We start from the raw sequence: 21907 nt of genomic DNA, 5'->3' as shown, positions 1-21907 counted from the left end.
CATACAAGAACTCCTTACAAATGACACACACACAGCACACACATATGGCTGGATTGACTGGCTACATCTACAGAAAGAAGAGATTTTTTTTTTTTTTTTTTTGAGACAGAGTCTCGCTCTGTCACCCAGGCTGGAGTGCAGTGGCGCGATCTCGGCTCACTGCAACCTTCACCTCCCAGGTTCAAGCGATTCTCCTGCCTCAGCCTCCCGATTGGCTGGGACTACGGGCACGTACCACCACACCCGGCTGCTTTTTTGTATTTTTAGTAGAGATGGGGTTTCACCGTGTAAGGCAGGATGGTCTCGATCTCCTGACCTTGTGATCCGCCCACCTTGGCCTCCCAAAGTGCTGGGATTGCAGACATGAGCCACCACGCCCGGCCAAGATATTTAATTTTAAAGTAAGTTAGAAACAGCATACATATGCTATGTATACAGCTTAAATTGTCACATATTCCTAATTATTTACTAAGAAGGCTTCTATAATAAATTTGTTCATTTGTACTGATCAACTTTTAGTCTTTTTAGCCATAAACTTTTCAGATAATATTTAGTTTTGCCATATTATAAACCTTACTTTATGTGAAGGAGTGGGGAAGAAGGGCGTCTTACGATGAAGAGAATTTTAAAAGAATATGACGAACATGTGATGGTGGCCACTATGCTGGAACTTACGATTTCTCTAGCTGTTTCAGAATTCTGTATTTTATAGAAAGACATCATGCTAAGAAAAATATTTGTATACAGTAGTATCTCCATACTTTTACCCATATTTTCAGAGCTTAAGCAAAAAAAAAAAAAAAAAAAAAAAAAACCAAAAAACACACACAACAGTTTTAAATCAAATACCTAATAGTCTTCTTTTTTTGTTTTTAATATATATATATTTTGAGACAGAGTCTTGCTCTGTCACCAAGGCTGGCGTGCAGTGGCGTGATCTCAGCTCACTGCAGCCTCTGCTTCCCCGGTTCAAGCGATTCTCCTGTCTCAGCCTCCGGAGTAGCTTGAGTTACAGGTACACACCACCACGCCTGGCTAATTTTTGTATTTTTAGTAGAGACGTTTCACCATGGTTTCACCATGTTGGCCAGGTTGGTCTCCAACTCCTGACCTCAGGTGATCCGCCTTCCTTGGCCACACAAAGTGCTGGGATTACAGGTGTGAGCCACCACGTCCAGCGTGGTCTTCTTACAGAAGAAAATTTCCATTTGGAATACAACGACTTTAAATTGTATTTAAATAAATCTGGTGTTCTTAATTTAAAACCTGGTTGCAAAATTTCCACAAATGTGTGGTGAATCAAACTAGTCATTTCATTCATTAAAAATGTGTAAAATGTGAGAGTTCCAAGTAATTTGCACCAAATTCAAACAACTAATAAACTGTGTATCTTTGTGATTAAGAGCAAGATAATCTTAGATTCACAGCTCTGGCACTGATTAGCTATGTATAAATAAATTAGTCTCTGAATCACAAAATTTACATCTCTAAACTGTGAGTTAAAGTTCCTATGTCCTAGGTTCTTAAACAAAATAATGCAACTAATCTAACATATTGCTTGGTAAATAGGAAACATTCAGTATACGAAAAGAAGAATGTTCCACTAACATAGGATACATAATGGAAGGAACTCCAAACCCACAAGCAATTATAAAAAACAGTCAGATGCTCTTGAGCAACATATGATATATTAGCTGGTTAATAATATCTGTAGAATTTATTTTACAGCTCTGTCACTAACAGTTACCTGCGAGATTGTCAAGCATGAAGTTCAGTAGCTTTCGGGTTCCATCTGGGTCCTGGTATAAGTTGAGAATATCCTGTGATAAAGGATTGCCTAAAGCAGAAGACAAAAATAAAACCTATAAAACATAACTGCAAGGCAAGACAGAAATGTATACTACAAAATAAAATACTAATTTCTTAAATTGAATTCTACTGTATTTAATCTATTATATACATTTTAAAAATACATGTGTAAATAAATATTCTCTTTAAAACAGTCATAAAGAAAAACTTCAAAATCTTTACACTCTAAAATTTGGGCTTGTCCAAAACATATATACACATATACATAAAAGCATATATATTAATCTTAGTTCTGAAGTAATATCACAACCTGGCACCTTGAAGTAATCCTATAGGTTCTATGTTAATCTTCGAAAACCTGCATTTATCTTTTAAGACCACAGACAAACTCAAAGACAGCCCTATAGAAGAAAGAATGAGTGATATCTTAAAGAAGAAGGGGTCTTCTTAGAATATTTATATCACATATAGGAAAAACAAATATATTTCAAGTAAGAAGAAAATGTGTTACCAAGATATGTTAGTGACATGTGACAAGAAAACAATTTTGTTATAATAGTAATTAGGAACGTGTGAGTACCAAGAGTACAGATTCATCATATATCAAAGAACACACTATTGGTAACAGACTATAGTCCCTTAAGAAATAAAGGAGGTATTCATTAAGACAAGCAAGCAACAACAGTCTAGCATTCAAATTTGAATAAAAACCACAGAACTTCCAAAACTGAAGGTTCTGTTAATAACAACCAAACCTTCAATGCAACACATACCCACCAGCACAGCTACAAATTTTTTTGAGACAGTCTCACTCTGTTGCCCAGGCTGGAGTGCACTGGCACAATCTGGGCTCACTGCAACCTCCAGCTTCCAGGTTCAAGGGATTCTCATGCCTCAGCCTCCCAGGCAGCTGGGGACTACAAGCGCCCACCATCACGCCACTAGTTTTTGTATTTTTAGTAGAGACAGGGTTTCATCATGTTGGCCAGGCTGCTCTTGAATTCCTGGCCTCAACTGATCCGCCCGCCTTGGCCTCCCAAAGAGCTGGGATTACAGGTATGAGCCACTGTGTCTGGCCTAAACAAATTGTTTTTAATGACCAACCAAATGTTACAAAGAATGCAGAATACCTTGAACTCTTCTACTTCAATTCAATTACTGGTAAATGGTATGAATACTTTGGAAGTCTGCTTGGTAGTTCCTAATTGACTTGCAAGTGGGAAAAGGGAACTTCCTAGGGTGATGGAAATACTCCACATCTTGATTTAGGTGCTGGCTATTAAGGTGTATACCTTTGTCAAAATTAGTGAAGCTGGATTTTACATATGTGGATATTTTACTGAATGTAATTATAACTCCAAGTACTCTTGATGAATGAGTTAGGCAGTAGATTAGACACAGCTGAAAAGAAAATCAGTCATCAAGAAAAACAGATTCAAAGAACATTATCCAAAATGCATCACTAAGAGTCACAAAGATAGAAAACATAAGACAGTAAAAGATATGGAAGTTAGAATAAGATATGAAATTGGAGTTCTAGAAAGAAGAACAAGACTTAAGTTCTGATCCAACATATAAAGATTTTAAAAGCTGTCATTCCTGTCCTCACAATTGAGGTTATAGGACAAACTGCTGTCCCAAACACAAAAAAGCAAATACAGAGAATCACAACTTACTGGCAGCAGAAGTCCACAGCTAGAACTAGAACACTTTAAACTGTAACTGACAAATTGCTGGAGGCTCCATGTAGATTAGCTTGAGAGTTAAAAACTCCAGCCTAGTCTTAGGGCATTCCCACACTTTCCTAAATTTTACTTCCAGGAGTCTTACCAGGCTCTCACTATAAAGACTGGACAAAAATCTCCTCATTCTTCCAAAAGGGGACAGGAGAAAGTAATGTTCTCCTTAATAAGTACTATATTCAAAGGAAACTATTTTACCAGAATCTAAGTTTTCCCAAAGCTTAACAGACCAAGAGTAAGACAAATGCCCTCTCTAGCCTTTGACATCAAGTAGGAAAATAGTCAACTCTGGCTCACTAAAGCAGACCCAATTACAGGACTATAGGGCACTTCCTCTCCCTCCACACCTTACCACTGCATCAACACCTGCAGCAAACAGTAAACAGTTAACTCCTAGCCAGAAAGAGAGATTACAGAGAGAAGTGAGAAAAGGCAGTATCTGAAGAGGAATGGCTGCAAATTTTCAAAAACCAGTTTTTTAAATAAATGAACTGATACAGGATGCACAATATATACACAGAAGTTTATGAAAGGATTTCATTTAAAAATAGATTATCGTGCAAACTAGAAAATGACAAACAGAAGACTTTAAAACGAGATGGGCTGTGGCTGGGTGCGGTGGCGCACGCCTGTAATCCCAGCACTTTGGGAGGCTGAGGCGGGCGGATCATGAGGTCAGGAGATCGAAACCAACCTGGCTAACACAGTGAAACCCCATCTCTACTAAAAACACAAAAAATTAGCCGGGCATGGTGGCAGGCGCCTGTAGTCCCAGCTACTCAGGAGGCTGAGGCAGGAGAGTGGTATGAACCCGGGAGGCAGAGCTTGCAGTAAGCCGAGATTGCATCACTGCACTCCAGCCTGGGCGACAGAGTGAGACTCCACCTCAAAAAAAGAAAACAAAAAACAAAAAACAAAACAACGAGATTTGTTGAAAGAACCAATCCTATCAAAAGAATAAACAGGAGAATGACAAGTGTCAACAGCGACTACAGGAGCTAGAATACAATAAAATAATATCTCCAAAGAGTTACACGAATTGTAATTGAGACTTCAAACACTCCTATGGTTATTGACAGAAAAAAGCACACAAAAAAATTAGTAAGGATGAAGAACAGAACACTATCAACCAACTTGGCCTATTATTTACACAATACTCCACTCACAAACCGAAAATAAGCATTATTTCCAAGTGCACATGAACATTCACCAAGTGAGACCATATTCTGGGCCAGAAAACAAACTGTAACAGATTAAAAAGGAAATAAAATCATACAAAACATACAGTCATGGTCGAACAAAATAAAACTAGATACCAACAGACAAATACCCAGAAAGTTCCCAAATATTCTGAAATTAAACATCACACTTCTAAATAATCCATGAGCCAAAAAGGATGTCACAAGGAGATTTTTTTAACGTTTTAATTGATCTGGGCATGGTGTTTCACACCTGTAATCCCAGTGCTTTGGGAGGCCAAAGTGGGAGAACTCCATGAGACCAAGAGTTCAAGACCAGCCTGGGCAACATGGCGAGACCCCATCTCTACAAAAAAAAAAATTTATTTAACTGGGCATGGTGGTGTGCACCTATAGTCTCAGCTACTCACGAGGCTGAACAGGATTGCTTGGGTGCAGGAGTTAGAGGCTACAGTGAGCTATGATAAGACCACTGCACTCTAGCCTGCGTGACAGACTGAGATCCGGTCTCAAAAAATAAAAGTATAATTAAATGTTTTGAGTTAAAATGAAAACATGACATTATCAACATTTGTAGGATATGGAAAAATCATTTTTTAGAGGGAAACTTACAGCTTGAAATGCTGACATTAGAAACAAAAAGTTCTAAATTCAATGGTAAGAACAAATGAAACCCAAAGCAGGCGAAACTAAGAGCAGAAATCAATAAAATTTTTTTTTTTTTTAATTGCCAAATTCAAAAGGTGGCACACTCTAAAAAAGAGGCAATAAAATTGATAAACTTCTCTTTGACAGAATGAAAAGACACAAATTATAAATATTAACAATGAAGGGACAGCCATGAAGACAGTAAAAGGAAAAAAATTTTTTTTTTTTTTTTTTTTTTAATGAGATGGAGTCTTGCTCTGTCTCCCAGACTGGAGTGCAGTGGCGCAATCTAGGCTCACTGCAAGCTCTGCCTCCTGAGTTCATGCCATCCTCCTGCCTCAGTCTCCTGAGTAGCTGGGACTACAGGTGCCCACCACCACGTCTGGCTAACTTTTTTTTTTATTTTTGTATTTACTATTTAGTAGAGACAGGGTTTCATCGTGTTAGCCAGGATGGTCTCAATCTCCTGACCTTGTGATCCACCCACCTTGGCCTTCCAAAGTGCTGGGATTACAGGCATGAGCCACTGCACCCAGCCAGAAGGAAAGATTATTTATCCTGAAAGGATATCTACCAGAAACCTACAGTTAATATTAATGGTGAAAGATAATGCATTCTCCCTAAAATCAAGAACAAGGTAAGGATATGCACCATTGTCACTTCTAGTCAATATAGTACTAGAGGTCCTAGCCAATGTGATAAAGCAAGAAAAATGAAATTAAAAATATGTATCAGAAAGGAAGAAATGAAACTCTGTGTTCACAGATCAAGAGTTGGTAAAAAGCTCCAAGAAAAAGTAAATTTACAAACTTCACAAGAGATAAGGCCAATACAACTAAAAATCAATTGTATTTAATTCTATACAATGAATAACTGAAAATTTAAAAAGCAGTACCATTTGCAATAGCATAAAAAATCAAGTAAGTAGATATAAATCTAGCAAAATATTTACAAGAGCTATACCCTGAAAACTGCAAAACTTTATAAGAAACTAAAGCAAAGATCTGTGTAAATGAAGAGCTATACTGGAGTGAAAGACTCAATATTAAGTCTCAAGATTAAGGTATTGATTATCCGCAAACTGATCTGTATATTCAACATAATCCCCTGACAAATTCCAGCAGGATATTTTGCACAAATCATAAGTTCATTCTAAAATGTATATGAAAATGCAAAGCATCTACAAATATCAATGCAACTTTGAAAACTATGAACAAAGTTTGGAAACTCATAATCCCTGTATCATAGCTGATCACAGAGCTACAATTAAACATTTTGGTATTAGCACAGAACAATGGGACAGAATAGTGTGTTTAGCAGTAGATCCACACATATTTGGACAACTTAATTTTGACAAAGTTGCAAGGAAAATTCCCTGTAGAAAGTATAATCTTTTCAACAAATAATACTACAATAACTAGATATGTATACACAAAAGAATAAACTTTGTGCCATACATAAAAATTAAAACAAACCATCAATCTAAAGGTAAAATCCAAAATTATAAAATTTCAAAAAAGCACATTTTCCTTCATTTCTACTGTTAAGTAATATTCCATTATATGGATGTGCCACAGGCTTTATACACACAACATGAATGAACCTCAAACACGTTATGCTAAACCAAAGAATCCAGACTTAAAAGGCGACATACTGTATTTTCCAATATATGACATTCTGGAAAAGTAGTTGTCAAGGGCTGAGAGAAGAAGGCATTGACTTCAGTAGGCATAAATGAATTTTGGAGAGTGATGGAACTGTTCTTGACTGTGGTGCTGGTTATGCAACTACATGTCTGTCAACATTCACTGAACTAGACACCAATTCTTACTAAAGAGGTAAGAATTTCACTATATATAAATAGGTCAATTTTTAAAGTTACTTTAAAATTAATCTTTTAAAAACTATATTCAAGGTACCATCTCAAGAATAAACACAAGGAGTCTAGAAACAGAACAGAGCAATTTCAAACAAAGAGAAAGTAAACAGAAAGAAAAATATGGAAAAAAAACCCTACTTTTAGAAGGGCAAGGAAGCAGAAAAAAATTACAGTGGAATCAAAAGGTAGGACAGCAATAACAAAAATATCAATAATTTTACGTAAGGCAACTGGTCTGAACCCACATTAAAAACAAAGACTAGAATGGATTAAAAACAAAGTCCAGCTATATACTACTTATAAGAGCTATACCTAAATGTAAGCACACAAAAGGTTGAAAGTAAATGGATAAGATATACTAGACAAACATTAACCAAAAGAAAATTGGCATAGCTATATTAGAAATACAGACTATAAGACAAAATCCTAATAAGGAAGAAGCTCAGTACCTAGTATTGGGTTCAATTCACCAAAAGACATTATCATCATAAGATTATAATAATATTAAGTGGGTACTACTTAATAAAATAAACCCAAGATATGTAAAGCAAAAACTGACTGAAGTACATAATAAACAATTTCATTTTAATGGAAATTTTAACAAAAATACTGAAAAAGCCAACAGTCAAAAATTTCTAAAGACACAGGAAATCTGAGAAATACAACTAACAAACTGAAATAATGGACAAATAAATAAATCCTGTGCCCAAGACGATTCAAGAATCCTCTACTCTAGAGAAAGTAGAGAAAAAAAAATTCTTTTCAGATACAGGTTAAACATTTACAAAAACCAATCATATACTATGCTATAGGGCAAGAATCAACAGATGTCACAGAACTGGTTCATTAGCCTATAATGCAATTAAGTTTTAAAGCTAACAATAAAAATAACCAAATTTAAAATCAGATGCATGGAAATTTTAAATAATATTTTAAACAACCGACAAGTCAAGAAAGATATTATAACCCATATTAAAAATACTTAGACCAAAACAGTAATGTAATACTTCCTATCAAAACAGTGTATGCAACAAAAAAGTAGCCAAACAGGCAAAGTGGTAGCCTTAAATGCTTACATTTGAAAGTACAATCCAGTATAGGTACACATTTATCTCAACTTCCAGAACCAAACAATGCATAGTCGCCACCAACATATACTGAAGCATTCCCTTTAAAACTGGAAACAACAGAAGTACGCCCAGTATTAATGCTTCTACTCAACATCATATGAATTATCCTAGAGTCAGTGCATTAAAATAAGAAAAAAGAAATTAAATATGTAAGAATTGGGGAAAAAAACACAAAAAACAAAGCATTATTTCAGATGAAATGATTACTGAATGTAAAACTCCAAAAAATTTGCAGGTAAGTTTTTAGAAGAATGAGATTTTAGCCAAGAAGGCTTACTATAAGATTAATTTTAAAACAAATAGAAAACCAATTGTATTTCTATGTCCCACAGCAAATAGGAAATGGGCGAGAAAAGAAAAAAGAGAAAGAAAAACCTTAAAAAATAAAACAGTTGGCCAGGTACGGTGGCTCATACCTGTAATCCCAGCACTTTGGTAGGCAACAGAGGATAGATCACTTGACGTCAGGAATGTGAGACCAGTCTGGCCAACATGGTGAAACTCTGTCTCTACTAAAAACACAAAAATTACCTGGGTGTAGTGGCAGGAGCCTATAACCCCAGCTACTCAGGAAGCTGAGGCGGGAGAATCGTTTGAACCGGGGAGGCAGTGGTTGCAGTGAGCCAAGATTGCGCCACTGCACTCCAGCCTGGGTAACAGAGTGAAACTCCGTCGCAAAAAAAAAAAAAAAAAAGTAAAAAAGACAGTTGTGGTTTACAATAAAAACAAAAAAAGTATAAAGTACCTAGAAATAAGTTTAACAGATGTACTTGATTGGTGTAGAAAGCTATAAAATTTTACTAGAAGATATTAAATAAATGGACAAAGAGCCCAAATTCATGAATAGGATGATTCAATACAATTAAGATGTCAATTCTTCCTAAATTGATCCAGACAGTCAATGCAATTCCAGAGTTCAAACAGAGTTTTTCATGAAACTTAACAAGCTGTTTCTTATGTATGAGGAAGAGCCATGGTGCCCAAATTGTCAAGACACTGCTAAAGAAAAATGTGAGGGGACTTTCAAAACCAAATACCAAGTTTTAATATAAAGCCATAATAAGTAAGATAATATGCTAATTGGTACAAGGTTAGACAAATTGACTACTGGAAAGAAATAGAAATTCCCAAAATAGACCTAGACATAGTTAATATATAAGAAAAGTGACTTTACTGGTCAATGAGAAAAGGAAAAACTATTCACTAATGATGTTGAGACAACTGGTTACTCAAAGGGAAAAAAACAAAATTAAATTCCTCCCTAAATTAGACCCCTCAATACTATATTTAAAAATCAATTACAAGAGCCACACACGGTGGCTCACATCTGTAATTCCAACACTTTGGGAGGCTGAGGCAGGTAGATCACCTAAGGTCAGGAGTTCGAGACCAGCCTGACCAAGATGGTGAAACCCCGTCTCTACTAAAAATACAAAAACTAGCTGGGCGTGGTGGCGGGAGCCTGTAATCCCAGCTTCTCAGGAGGCTGAGGCAGGAGAATTGCTTGAACCCAGGAGGCAGAGGTTGTAGTGAGCAGAGATCGCACCACTGTACTCCAGCCTGGGCAACAGAGTGAGACTTTGTCCCCCCTAAAAAAAAAAATCAATTACAATTGAATTAAAGAATAAACTGCAAAGAGCAAAACCTCAAAACTTTTAAAAGATGATACAAGAAAATATATTTCTGATTTAGGAAGGGCAAGATTTCTGTTATTAACAAGACACAAATGTACTAAAAACAAGAGAAAAGATTTCAAAACTCAACTACATTAAAAATACCAGATCTGGCCGGGCATGGTGGCTCACACCTGTAATCCCAGCACTTTGGGAGGCTGAGGTGGGAGGATCACCTGAGGTTAGGAGTTCGAGACTAGCCTGGCCAGCATGGTGAAACCCCGTCTCTACTAAAAATACAAAAATTAGCCAGGCATAGTGATGCACGCCTGTAAATCCCAGCTACTTGGGAAGCTGAGGTAGGAGAATCGCTTGAACCCAGGGGGTAGAGGTTGCAGTGGCCGAGATTGTGCCACTGCACCCCAGCCTGGGTAACAGAGCGAGACTCTGTCTAATATATATATATATATTAGAAATCTATTCATTAAAAAGATACAAGAAAACAAAAGGAAAAGCCATGGAGTGGGAGAAGACACTTATAATGCAAAATAGAAAAAAGAACTCCCCCAATTCAATAAGAAACCATCGAATAGAAAATAGGCAAAAACATCATTAGTAATTTCAAAGAAATATAATGGCCAACAGACACATGAAAAAATGCAAAATCTTATCAGCAATTAGGAAAATGTCAATTAAGAGTACAGTTAGAAACTATTTCATACTCAATAACTGGCAAAACTTAAAAATCTGACAATATCAAGTATTGGAGAAAAGACTGAAAATGAAAACTGTATTAATTTTAAGTAGTATCTTTTAGTACAACTACTTTGTAAAACATTATGGCATTGCCTAAAAAACCTAAGGATGTACAGACCTCTACATCCCAATTCCACTCCTATGAAGTATATCAGAAGACATGTATGAGAATGTTCACGGCTGTACTGCTGATAGTAGCCAAAAAGAAAAATGGAAGCAACCTAAATATCTACAGCAGAATGAATGAATTATAGTATATTCACATATCAGAATACAATACAGCAGTAAAACAATGAATTGTCATTAGATGTACGCATCAACATGGCTGAATCATAAAAACATAATGCTGAATAAAAACCAAGTCATAGGCTGGGTGTGGTGGCTCACGCCTGTAATCCCAGCACTTTGGGAGGTTGAGACGGGTGGATCATGAGGTCAGGAGATCAAGACCATCCTGGTTAACATGGTGAAACTCCCTCTCTACTAAAAATACAAAAAAATTAGCCGGGTGTGGTGACAGGTGCCTGTTGTCTCAGCTACTCAGGAGGCTGAGGCAGGAGAACGGTGTGAAACCGGGAGGCGGAGCTTGTAGTGAGCCGAGGTCACACCACTGCACTCTAGCCTGGGCAACAGAGTGAGACTCCATCTCAAAAAACAAAACAAAACAAAAAACAAAACAAAAAAAAAACAAAACAAGTCATGGAAAATTACATTCAGTAGGATTCCATTCATAAAAAGGTTAAAACACCTTTAACGGATGCATACACAACCCCAATACCTAAATTCAGGATAGTAGTAACATCTGGGAGAAAGACGTAATCGTGAAAGAAAACGCAGGAAACATAAAAGGTATAGGGTATCTATAATGACAAGGTATGATTGTGGCTATTTCCCCATAATCTCACCAACAGGGCTATTTTGTCAAATTTTTCAAATTCTCCCAATCTGATAGGTGAAAAATGATAATTGAATATAATTTCAATTTGTACTATTATTATGCGTAAGGCTGATCAGGTCCAATTTTAGACCTCTTTGTATATCATCTGGTATGAACTATTAATATGTTCTCTACTAGACTGTTCTTTTTCTTATTGATTTTTAGAAGCTCACATACAACACAAAAATAAGTATTTTGTCTCCTATATAAATGACAATTATATTTTCCCAGTGCATTTTTTTAAAAAAGGTATTTAAAATATTGGCTAATAGGAGAACAGCTATTCATTTAATTATTTTCTTTAAAATGTATGTTAATTACTCTTTTATATTATACTTCAAGAATAAAACAGATTTACAAAGTAAGTCTTCCACTGACATGGTCCATAAACGGACCAAATAATTCTTGGAAGAAAGCTAGAAATTTTCAAAATTAGTGAGGTCCTACATATTTTTATGACCTGGGACATCAATTTTTATTGCTCAAGGACAACTTGTTGGCCCACATGTAGGATAAAGTATTGCCTTACACCTTAGGACATGAATTCTAAATTCTTTTACAATAACTGTATGAGAATTGCTTTTACTTATGCCTTTTCTTCATAAAATTAATACATTTTTATTTTTCTAAGTGACTTCACAGAACACTTCCAACTTACTAGATTGGCCATGTCTGTGTCTATAGTTTTAAAATTGGCCTTCTTATCCTAATTCCTCAAATAACCTACTCTCCACACTCCCCTCAAATCTCAAAATAAAATTTCTAAAAATTAGCTTGTTGAGCCAGCATGACCCAAATCATTACTAAAATTTCAGTATCTGAGTTTCAAAGGAAGAAAAGGAAATAGAGAAAAAAAAATCTTCCAGTTTCAAGACAAAATGTCTCAGAAGCAGTTCATTCTCATTGTTTCTTTTAACCATATCACAGTGCTATTTCAAATGTTCCATTCCATTTTTTTTTTGACATAAAGTGCCATAATATGGTAAGTCTGACTTTGAAATTATTTCAAATTTTACCTTCCTAAGAATATAAAACTACCATTCATTAGCAACACTGTATCCCTTCAATTGCTTCAAAAGCTACTCCTGCTATTACCATCTTAAACTTTTTAAAAGGAAGAGATCTGGTTTTCTGGATCATCTTGGAAAGTGGCACTGACAAAAAACTAAATAGACTCTCAAAGAAGTTTAGAAAAGCGCTATGTATAGGTACTTACCATATAACAAATTGAAATTTAATAAAAAAGAATTTATCCACAGGCATAAACAAAGCTAAGTTACAGTTGGTGAAGCAGAGCTGGTGTCTGACTTGATAGATTTCAAAGAATGTAAATCAGTAGACAAAAGGCCACTAGAATCGAAGGCCAGTCAAAGACAATTGTTTGGAAAACTATCATTTTAACTAGAAAAACTGAATGAAGGACTAAGAAGATAATATTCAAAATTACTCATTCAGTTGATACTTAGTACAAATTTTCTGGAAACATGCTTGTACTTGAGATAATATGAAACAGAGTTATGAAAGAGTAAGAAATACTAACAGTTGCTTTTTCAGGAATGTTTCTAATGGATTCAACAGCAAATTACTTGCCTGGCGTGGTGGCTCACGCCTGTAATCCCAGCACTTTGGGAGACCGAGGTGGGCGGACCACCTGAGGTCGGGAGTTGGAGATCAGCCTGACCAACATGGAGAAAGCCCCGTCTCTACTAAAAAACACAAAAAATTAGCCGGGCATGGTGGCGCATGCCTGTAATCCCAGTTACTTGGGAGGCTGGGGCAGGAGAATCATTTGAACGTGGGAGACAGAGGTTGCGGGGAGGTGGAGGTTGCGGTGAGCCGAGATCGTGCCATTGCACTCCAGCCTGAGCAACAAAGCGAAACTCCATCTCAAAAAAAAAAAAGTAAATCATTCATTTGTCATTGATATGCTTTCTATCAATATCAGGAAGAAGAAAATAGCTACTAGTGAGGAATAGACTTGCCCCTACTCCAACTCTAGCTGAATGGCTATCTCAACTATATAATGAGATTGAGTATAAAGAAAATGAGGCGAAATGTCTCAACAGTACAATTTCAAATGCCTTGGGTTAATCCTCAATCCTCAGGAAAATATTTTAGATATAAGTATTCTCCCTCTCTACTTTATATGTGATTTTAAAAAATCAATAAAATCTTACAGAGAAACTATAAACACAAGATTCAAACCATTCATATAATTGTCTAATTTATGAAACTGAATAAGGAAACCTAATTGTCATATGTTATTTCAACCAATAATATCATCATTCTTTCTATTCTTATTCAAACTTCATTCTTAATGATCCATTATATGACATAAGCAAATGCAGGCAGAACATTATCATGGAAACTAAAATAGTCTTTTAAGAAGGAAAATAAAATCTATGAAAGTGTATACTTTACAAGGCTTTGACTGATGTTTATTCCTCATGAGCACAGAAGAAAATGTTTAATACAGAATATTTGTACTTGGTCCTATTAATTCATAAACTCTCATATGCTATGCCATAAGAGAAAACTATACAAATTTCAATGTTTCTATGAATTGAGTGTGCCTTTCATCCCAAATTGACTGAGAAAGATAGTCAGAGAAGTATGTATTTTGGACTGATACACGTTACTTAGAATAATTTACTTAACAGGTATAGCTAATTTTACTATTATAACGTTTTCTCTCCTATAATCACACATCAATGCTATTTTATTTAGTCAAAAGCTAAACATGAGGCATTCTGGCTGAGGTTTAGACTATTATTATGTAAAGTAATTCCTTTTTTTTTTTTTTTTTTTGAGACAAAGTTTTGCTCTTGTTGCCCAGGCTGGAACGCAATGGCGCGATCTTGGCTCCCCGCAACCTCCGCCTCCTGGGTTCAAGTGATTTTCCTGACTCCCAAGTAGCTGGGATTACAGGCATGCACCACTACACCCGGCTAATTTTGTATTTTTAGTAGAGACTTTAGTAGGTTTCTCCATGTTGGTCAGGCTGGTCTCAAATTCCCGACCTCAGATGATCCGCCCGCCTCGGCCTCCCAAAGTGTTGGGATTACAGGCGTGAGCCATCACACCCGGCCTAGTATTCACTTTTTTTTTTTTTTAAGTGTTAATTTAAATTATCTCTTCTAAGAAATTTCAGTTTTGCAGAAAATTAAAGGTAAGATATAAAAACCAAAAAATTTTCCCCTTACAAGTTTGTTAAAATGATGGCACATATTGAAATCTTCAAGTTCAATTTGATACATAAAGAACTACTTTTCTTTCAAGAGAAAGTACACGTAGTCACATTCTCAAAATCATACTAAAACTTAACCTTTTTAAAGACCAAAATGCTCTTTCAAAGTATCAGAATACCTGAACACTGTTTAAAAGTCACTTACCTTTCAAACCTAGAGTTTGTAGCTGGAAGAGCCGACCAAGTTCATAAGGCAAAACCCGTAACAGATTGTTATTTAAAAGCAATTCCCTGTTTTTTTAAAAAAAAAAAAAATTTAGTTTAATATACTAAGTTTTATTAACATCTGTATTTGCCATTAACGCTCCTTCTAACATACTATAAGTGATTGTTTATATTCAAGGCACATCTCTATGTGCTCATCCAAAAATACTGTACAATATAAAAGTACTATGAAATGTGTAATTGCCACTACTATTAACAATGTTTCTATTTCTATGATTTACTCATTCTCTAGCTCACATTAAAGTTGGAGGTGTAGGAACTGCATATCATTCTCAGGCTAAATCTACCCCCTTTTTTCTCACCAAAAATGCCTGTCAAATGCAAATGTGACAGATATCCTTAGTATCTAACCAACAGATATCCTTGAACCCCATCTAATCAATAGAAAAAAGTACAAATTTTTACACAAACTTCAGGAATAAACTGTAATTAGCAGCCAATCACCTATACCTTAAGTAACTGAATACTAATCATATCAAAATACTAAGAAAACAAACCAAAAAATTAATAAAAAGATTAATAAGAAACAGGTGAAGTATATTAAAGAAGACAAAAGAAAATGTGAAAAGATGAAAAAAACACTATGATCGACAATTACTGACATGAAACATAAATATTAAAATAAAGCATAGATAGTACAGACAAGAATAGGACAGCATAAGTAAGATCTAACTTTATGACTGTGAAATTTTGAGCAGACTATAGCAAAAAAATAGCACCCTCATTAGTGGATGACCAAAAGTAAAAAAAGCAAGTAAAGGAAAGTGAGGAACAAGATTTTAAAACAATGTTTAAGTTTAAACATGTGACGGCAATTTTTAAAAATTATTACTCAACAGATAATCACTGGAAACATTTAGATAAGATCTTAAGATTTCCTACAAAGTTTTTTTAGGATTTCTTTAGGGAATTTTTAAAGAATCCCTAAAAATTAGAAATAAATCCATTTCATCAGGTTTTAAGGTTTCCTTAAGGAGTTGTATTATGAAATATAAATATACTTTGACTCAAATAATAGAGCTATGTTCTTATCAGTTGTATTCATCAGCAAAACTTCATTTTTCAAGCATTTCTGATCAGTCTTATCACATTGGATAATGAGACTTACTATTTTAGCCTCACCCCACCTCAAGTTTGTCAAGGAAACTGGTAATATAAGCACACTCTAATTCAGGACCCTCCAAATTTAAAGAAAGGAAAAGAAATGAATAACGGAGGCCAACTCAAGCACTATGCTTAGACAGTTTATATAATTTGATAGTTACAACACACAAAAATCCTACTATAATTGAGTAACACCCCTAATTTTCTTAAATTTAGAATTTTATATAATGAGTCATGTCTGTATTACTTCCTCACCTGAGAGACACCATGTTTCCTAGTTCTGCTGGTAAACTTCTGAGTTTATTGGATGACAGATCCAGGTAAACCAGATTATGAAGCTTGGCAATATCAGGTGGAATGCGACTAAGGTAATTGTCATTTAGGTGCAGCGCTGTCAAGTGTGTCAATGACCAAAGTGATGTACTTAGGCTCCGCACTCTACCTAAAAGGCAAAATACTGAAGTGTAAAACCCCAGGCCCAAGATGACACCTAAACTACAAGGACTAAAAAGTGGTAAGAGAGGCTGCAAATACACATGGATATTGTATCTCTGACATTTTAGTTTTTCATTTAATGCATTTGATTGCTTCCAAACACGCCTGGCCCTCCTTTACGTTCATGCCACTTTCACATGACAACCACTCTTTCTCATGAACCTTCCATGTATTAAATGAGAAGTGGCAAAATGTGGAAACCCTTGGAGTTTAACTGAGTAGTTCTCAATCAGAGGCAATTTGGTTTCCTCAAAGGATTTGGAATGCCTGGAGACATTTTTGGTTGCCACAACTGAAGGAGTACTACTGCTATCTAGTGAGTAGAAGCCAGGAATGCTACTAAGTGTCCTACAATGCAAACAACAGCCCTCCACTATTATTCAGCTCAGTGTCAGTAGTGCCAAGGTTAAGAAACCCTAGATTAACTTAGTAAGATCGGCTCATATTCATTCTTTTGACTACCAATCATCCATCCACCCAGTTACCTTTTAGCTAAATGTGCAAGTAATTCTTGCTATTGACATTACAATGTAGGGTTTAACTCTTCCAAATGAATGCCTATTGGGGAAAAAATGGCATTTTATATATAATCTGTATTATACCAATTCATAAAAGAAAAATAATACTTATATTTTTAATAAACTTTAAATTTTGTAGTAATTTTAGATTCACAGAAAAGTTACCAAGATAACACAGAGAGTTCCTATATATCCCTCCTTCAGCTTCCCTAACATTAGAATCTGCATCATCACCATGGTACATTTGTCGAAAATAGGAAACCAACACTGGTGCATTACTACTAACTAAACTCTAGACTTTATTTGGATTTCACCAGTTTTTATACCTTTTTATTCCAGATTCAATGCAGGCTACCATTTTGCATTTAGTTACATCTCCTTAGTATCCTCTGGTCTATGACAGTTTCAGCCTTTACTTGTTTTACACGACAATGACAATTTTGAGTATTAATCAAGCTAGGTATTTTGCACAAGGTCCTTTAGCTTGAGTTTGTCTGATGTTTTTCTCATTATTAGACTGGAATTATGAGTTTTTAGGAATCACATTTTATTTTACCCAATCCCAAACAGGTAGTAAGGTCCTGTAACATAGTTATTATAATTTATTAGAATAAATAGATAGCTTCCAGGTTTTCTCCTTTGCCGACACTGAGATAGGAGGATGGCAAAGATTTCAATTTGCAAAAATAATTACTCTGAAATAGCCTAAATGAAATCTATTATATCAAAGAACCTGGTTTTACTTAGAAACTAAACTCCCAATATCCTCAATTCCAGATGCCTGCTCAATGTAATTAATCTCAAAGAATGGAAACAAAGATATTCAGTCACACATAAAACAGATATATTAAACACCAGTATCTCAACATCTTGTAGCTTTTCAACTAGTCTGTCTAATTAAAAATGTACAACAAAAAATATAGCAATACTCAACTTTTTTATTACCACTATTACATGCCAGATTAAATGCTTCAGATTCCACTCACCCGAGATTTCTAATTCTGCCCAGTGAGATTTTTTCCCATTGGCTACCTCCTCTGCTGACATGATGGTATAAATTCTGCGAGGATCTGGAGGATCATATTTTTCCTTTGGCATCCCTATTAGTCTGTTTAAAAAAAGAAAAAAAAAAAAGGAGATCAACAATTATTATAGTCTTACTTTAAAAAAAGAGAAAATAAGATAGGGTAACTCCTTTTCTCTCCCCATTACCAGTCTAGTAAGTCATTTTATACCACAAATTCTCACTTGCAGAAAAAGAAAACACACACGTTATCTGCAGTATGCTAGGATCTTGCAGGAACTTATTATCAGATGCCTCAGGGAAAATGCAAATAAGCAACAGCACTGGACTTTGCAATGAACATCATGGTTGCTTCCTAACCCCTTCCCTTCATTTAGCTGTACTGCTTTCCCAAGTAGTAGTTTCCAGAATGGACTCTGACTAGTCTAATAGAATCAGCAATCCTATTCTCCTTTCCTCAGTGATATTCAGATATCCCATGCCTAAGACAATCAGCACATGACATTCCCCTTGCCACAGAGATTTAGTTCAGGAGTATCTAATAATCACAAAACCGCAGAACTCTTTCTATGTTTATAGGAAAAGCAGGCTTCTCTCTCCTGCTGGTCATAAACAAAGAAGAATACAGCCCAAATTGCTGTTGGCAGCCATGCAACAACAATAAGGAAAGTCAGCCATGGAAGGCAGAGTCTGGAAAACAGAAAAACAAAGGCAGAGTCCTCACTGAATCACACCTGTAGCACACCCAAATGCTGGCCTTTTCTGATACACAAGCCAATATAGTTCCCTTACTGTTTAAGCTAGTTTGAATTGTGTTTTCTGTTACTACTAATCAAAAGTGTCCTAATTATAATTAGTATGAGTACATATCTTAGTTTGCCTGGGTCAGTCTTGGTTTATATCTGTTGTTCTGAAGCAATTATTATTATCATCCCTTTTCATGCTCAAAAGAGTCCAATTTGGATGAGTTACATGGTCACCCTAATCAAAACTAGTATACTCATGTGTCGTTTAACAAAGATATGTTCTGAGAAATGCATTATTAGGCAATTCAAACATTGTTATGCAGCACAGGACTATACTGTGCCATCTTCCTGCTGTAACTGCCAAAATAATCACTGAACAATTATCAATGATGACCAGATAGACATAAAACTCATCAAATGTGCTATGTATGAAGTAGATGACAAATGGCTCTAAAAGTAACCTTATTCAACATAAGAAGTACTGCTTGGTAGTAGGCAGAAAATAAAATCCAGTTCATATCTAACAAGAATAGCAAATGACACAACGTCCTGAGCCTAAATTAAACTCCTGCATGCTTTCAATAAATTGCCACATAGTATTTATATTGGGTTCTTTGCTCATATTTTAACATATATACATACACCCCAAAACCAAGCGTCTGAATCTGGAACTGTTTGCAAGTAAAGTTTAGACCTTATATCCCAAATTGAAGAGTTGCTTTCAGGTCATCTGAAATTTGTTACATGTAGAGATTAATGAAATTTGTTACATATAGAGATTAAAGAAAAAAGAGATATTCTATCATGTAACAAATCAAAACGCTAGTTTATAAGACTGCAATCAAAGTTTCCTATATTATCATTTTCTCTCACATTTCTAAAGGGAAAATAGTCATTCCTTTCCACTTACTTAAAGGAGCAGAGAGAAAGTTTTCCGTATCTGTTCATATGTTAACAGTAATTAGTTTCCAACTTTCCAGGTTAAGCTCTTCAACTCTAATCTTATCATACAATTTGGGCGATGCTAAGCCGTATTTTATTTTCCATAAATGTCTCAGAACTTCATATAGCACAAAGAATATGATCATTTTCTGCAGGAGAAGAAATTTGATTTCTACCATATTCAGCCTATATATAATACTTCTGAAAATAAAGTTTTTAGGTAACAAGGTTTTCAGAATTTCTGCTGTACACCATAAGGCACATGTGTCTCTTTGGGTACTTTTGTGTAATAATGTAAGAGTCTACAAATAAAATACAAGATTAAGCAAAGCCAAATCAAACAGTTCTAGATCCAAAGACGCACTACGTAATCCATTACCTACAATGAAAATGGGTAAAACACCCTAAATTTGCAAAAACATATAGGTTTCACTAATTTTAGATCTTTTTTTTTTTTTTTTTTTTTGGAGACTGAGTTTTGCTATGTTGCCCAGGCTGGAGTGCAATGGCGCGATCTCAACTCACTGCAAACTCCGCCTCCCAGGTTCACGCAATTCTCCTGCCTCAGCCTCCTGAGTAGCTGGGGTTACAGGCGTGTATAACCACGCCTAGCTAATTTTTGTATTTTTAATAGAGATGGGGATTTCACCATGTTGGTCAAACTGCTCTCGAACTCCTGACCTCGTGATCCACCCACCTTGGCCTCCCAAAGTGCTGGGATTACAGGTGTGAGCCACCACACCCGGCCCAATTTTAGATCATTTTTATAAAACACAGGGCATAGGATTAGAAGGCAATTTAATCTGTTTTAATCACAGCTCCCACTAGATGGGATGTTCCTTAAGGGGACTATGTTTCTGTGTGGAGACATATCCTTTTTATATCTCTATACAGTTCCCGCCACATAGGAAGCACTTAACATGTATTTGTGGAATGATCAATGATCATATGCTTTATAATCCTAAAATCTGCCGCCTTCCTCCCTCCCTACTCATCTCACAGCCAATTAACACCCAATGCTTTTCTAAAAATTGATACAAAGAAATGGTAATTCATCCACATGTTCAATTTTCCCAGATGTTTTAAAAATCTAGATAGAAGATTAATAATTACCATCTTTTCTGGTGCTCCAATTCTAATCTCTAAAACAGATACTATATGGAACTACATTTCTGTTCTTTAATTCTGCATGTTTCAATCTTTGTAAGTCTATTAAAATTACAAAATCTCTTCCTTAAAAAAAAAATAATAAAAGCACTATAAAATGTTTACCAGTATCTATAATATGTAAAAACGAAAGTAAGATCAATACTCATATTAGGGGTCAGAGGTCTCTTTTGGATTTGATTAGGACGTCAATAAAAATGACTGAAGCTAAAACATTTCTCATTTGAGTTTACTAAATAATTTAGTATAGTTCTGGTCACGATTGCCCCCAAAATTAGGTTTTCATTGTGCTATTAAAAACACGCAACTTGGCCTGGCAAGGTGGCTCCCGCTGGTAATTCCAGCACTTTGGAAGGCCAAGGTGGGCGGATCACTTGAGGTCAGTAGTGAGGTCAGGAGTTTTAGACCACCCTAGCCAAAATGGTGAAACCCTGTTTCTACTAAAACTACAAAAATTAGCTGGGTGTGGTGGCCCATGTCTGTAAATCACAACTACATGGGAGGCTGAGGCATAGGAATCACTTAAACCCGGGTGTCGCAGGCTGCAGTGAGCCGAGACTACCCCACTGCACTACAGCCTGGGCAACAGAGTGAAATCCTGTATCAATCAATCAATAACAGAGAACTCAATTTCAGGAAATTAACATTATTAAATCCTTCCGTTCAGCTTTATTTTCCCCTCGCAGGTCTCGGCATCAACTTTCCACCTTGTAGGCATACCACAAA

The 21907-nt window shown here is 35.7% G+C and overlaps 1 protein-coding gene across 2 annotated transcripts in view; it reads right to left on the bottom strand.

The window, feature by feature from the left end:
• Positions 1–21907, bottom strand: part of CNOT6L (CCR4-NOT transcription complex subunit 6 like) — a 103893-nt gene that overhangs the window by 41440 nt on the left and 40546 nt on the right. For both annotated transcript variants that reach the window (XM_025386293.1, XM_025386294.1), the window contains exons 2-5: positions 18289–18410; positions 16545–16731; positions 15106–15191; positions 1748–1837 (exon numbers count right to left, since the gene is read on the bottom strand). In XM_025386293.1, the coding sequence (XP_025242078.1) occupies positions 1748–1837; positions 15106–15191; positions 16545–16731; positions 18289–18410 (485 nt within the window). The remainder of the gene's footprint in view (positions 1–1747; positions 1838–15105; positions 15192–16544; positions 16732–18288; positions 18411–21907) is intronic.

Source organism: Theropithecus gelada, chromosome 5, assembly GCF_003255815.1.
Source record: "Theropithecus gelada isolate Dixy chromosome 5, Tgel_1.0, whole genome shotgun sequence".
Classification (NCBI taxonomy): domain Eukaryota; kingdom Metazoa; phylum Chordata; class Mammalia; order Primates; family Cercopithecidae; genus Theropithecus; species Theropithecus gelada.
The sequence above is the reverse complement of the archived record's forward strand: the minus strand, read 5'-3'. Positions and strand labels throughout refer to the sequence as shown.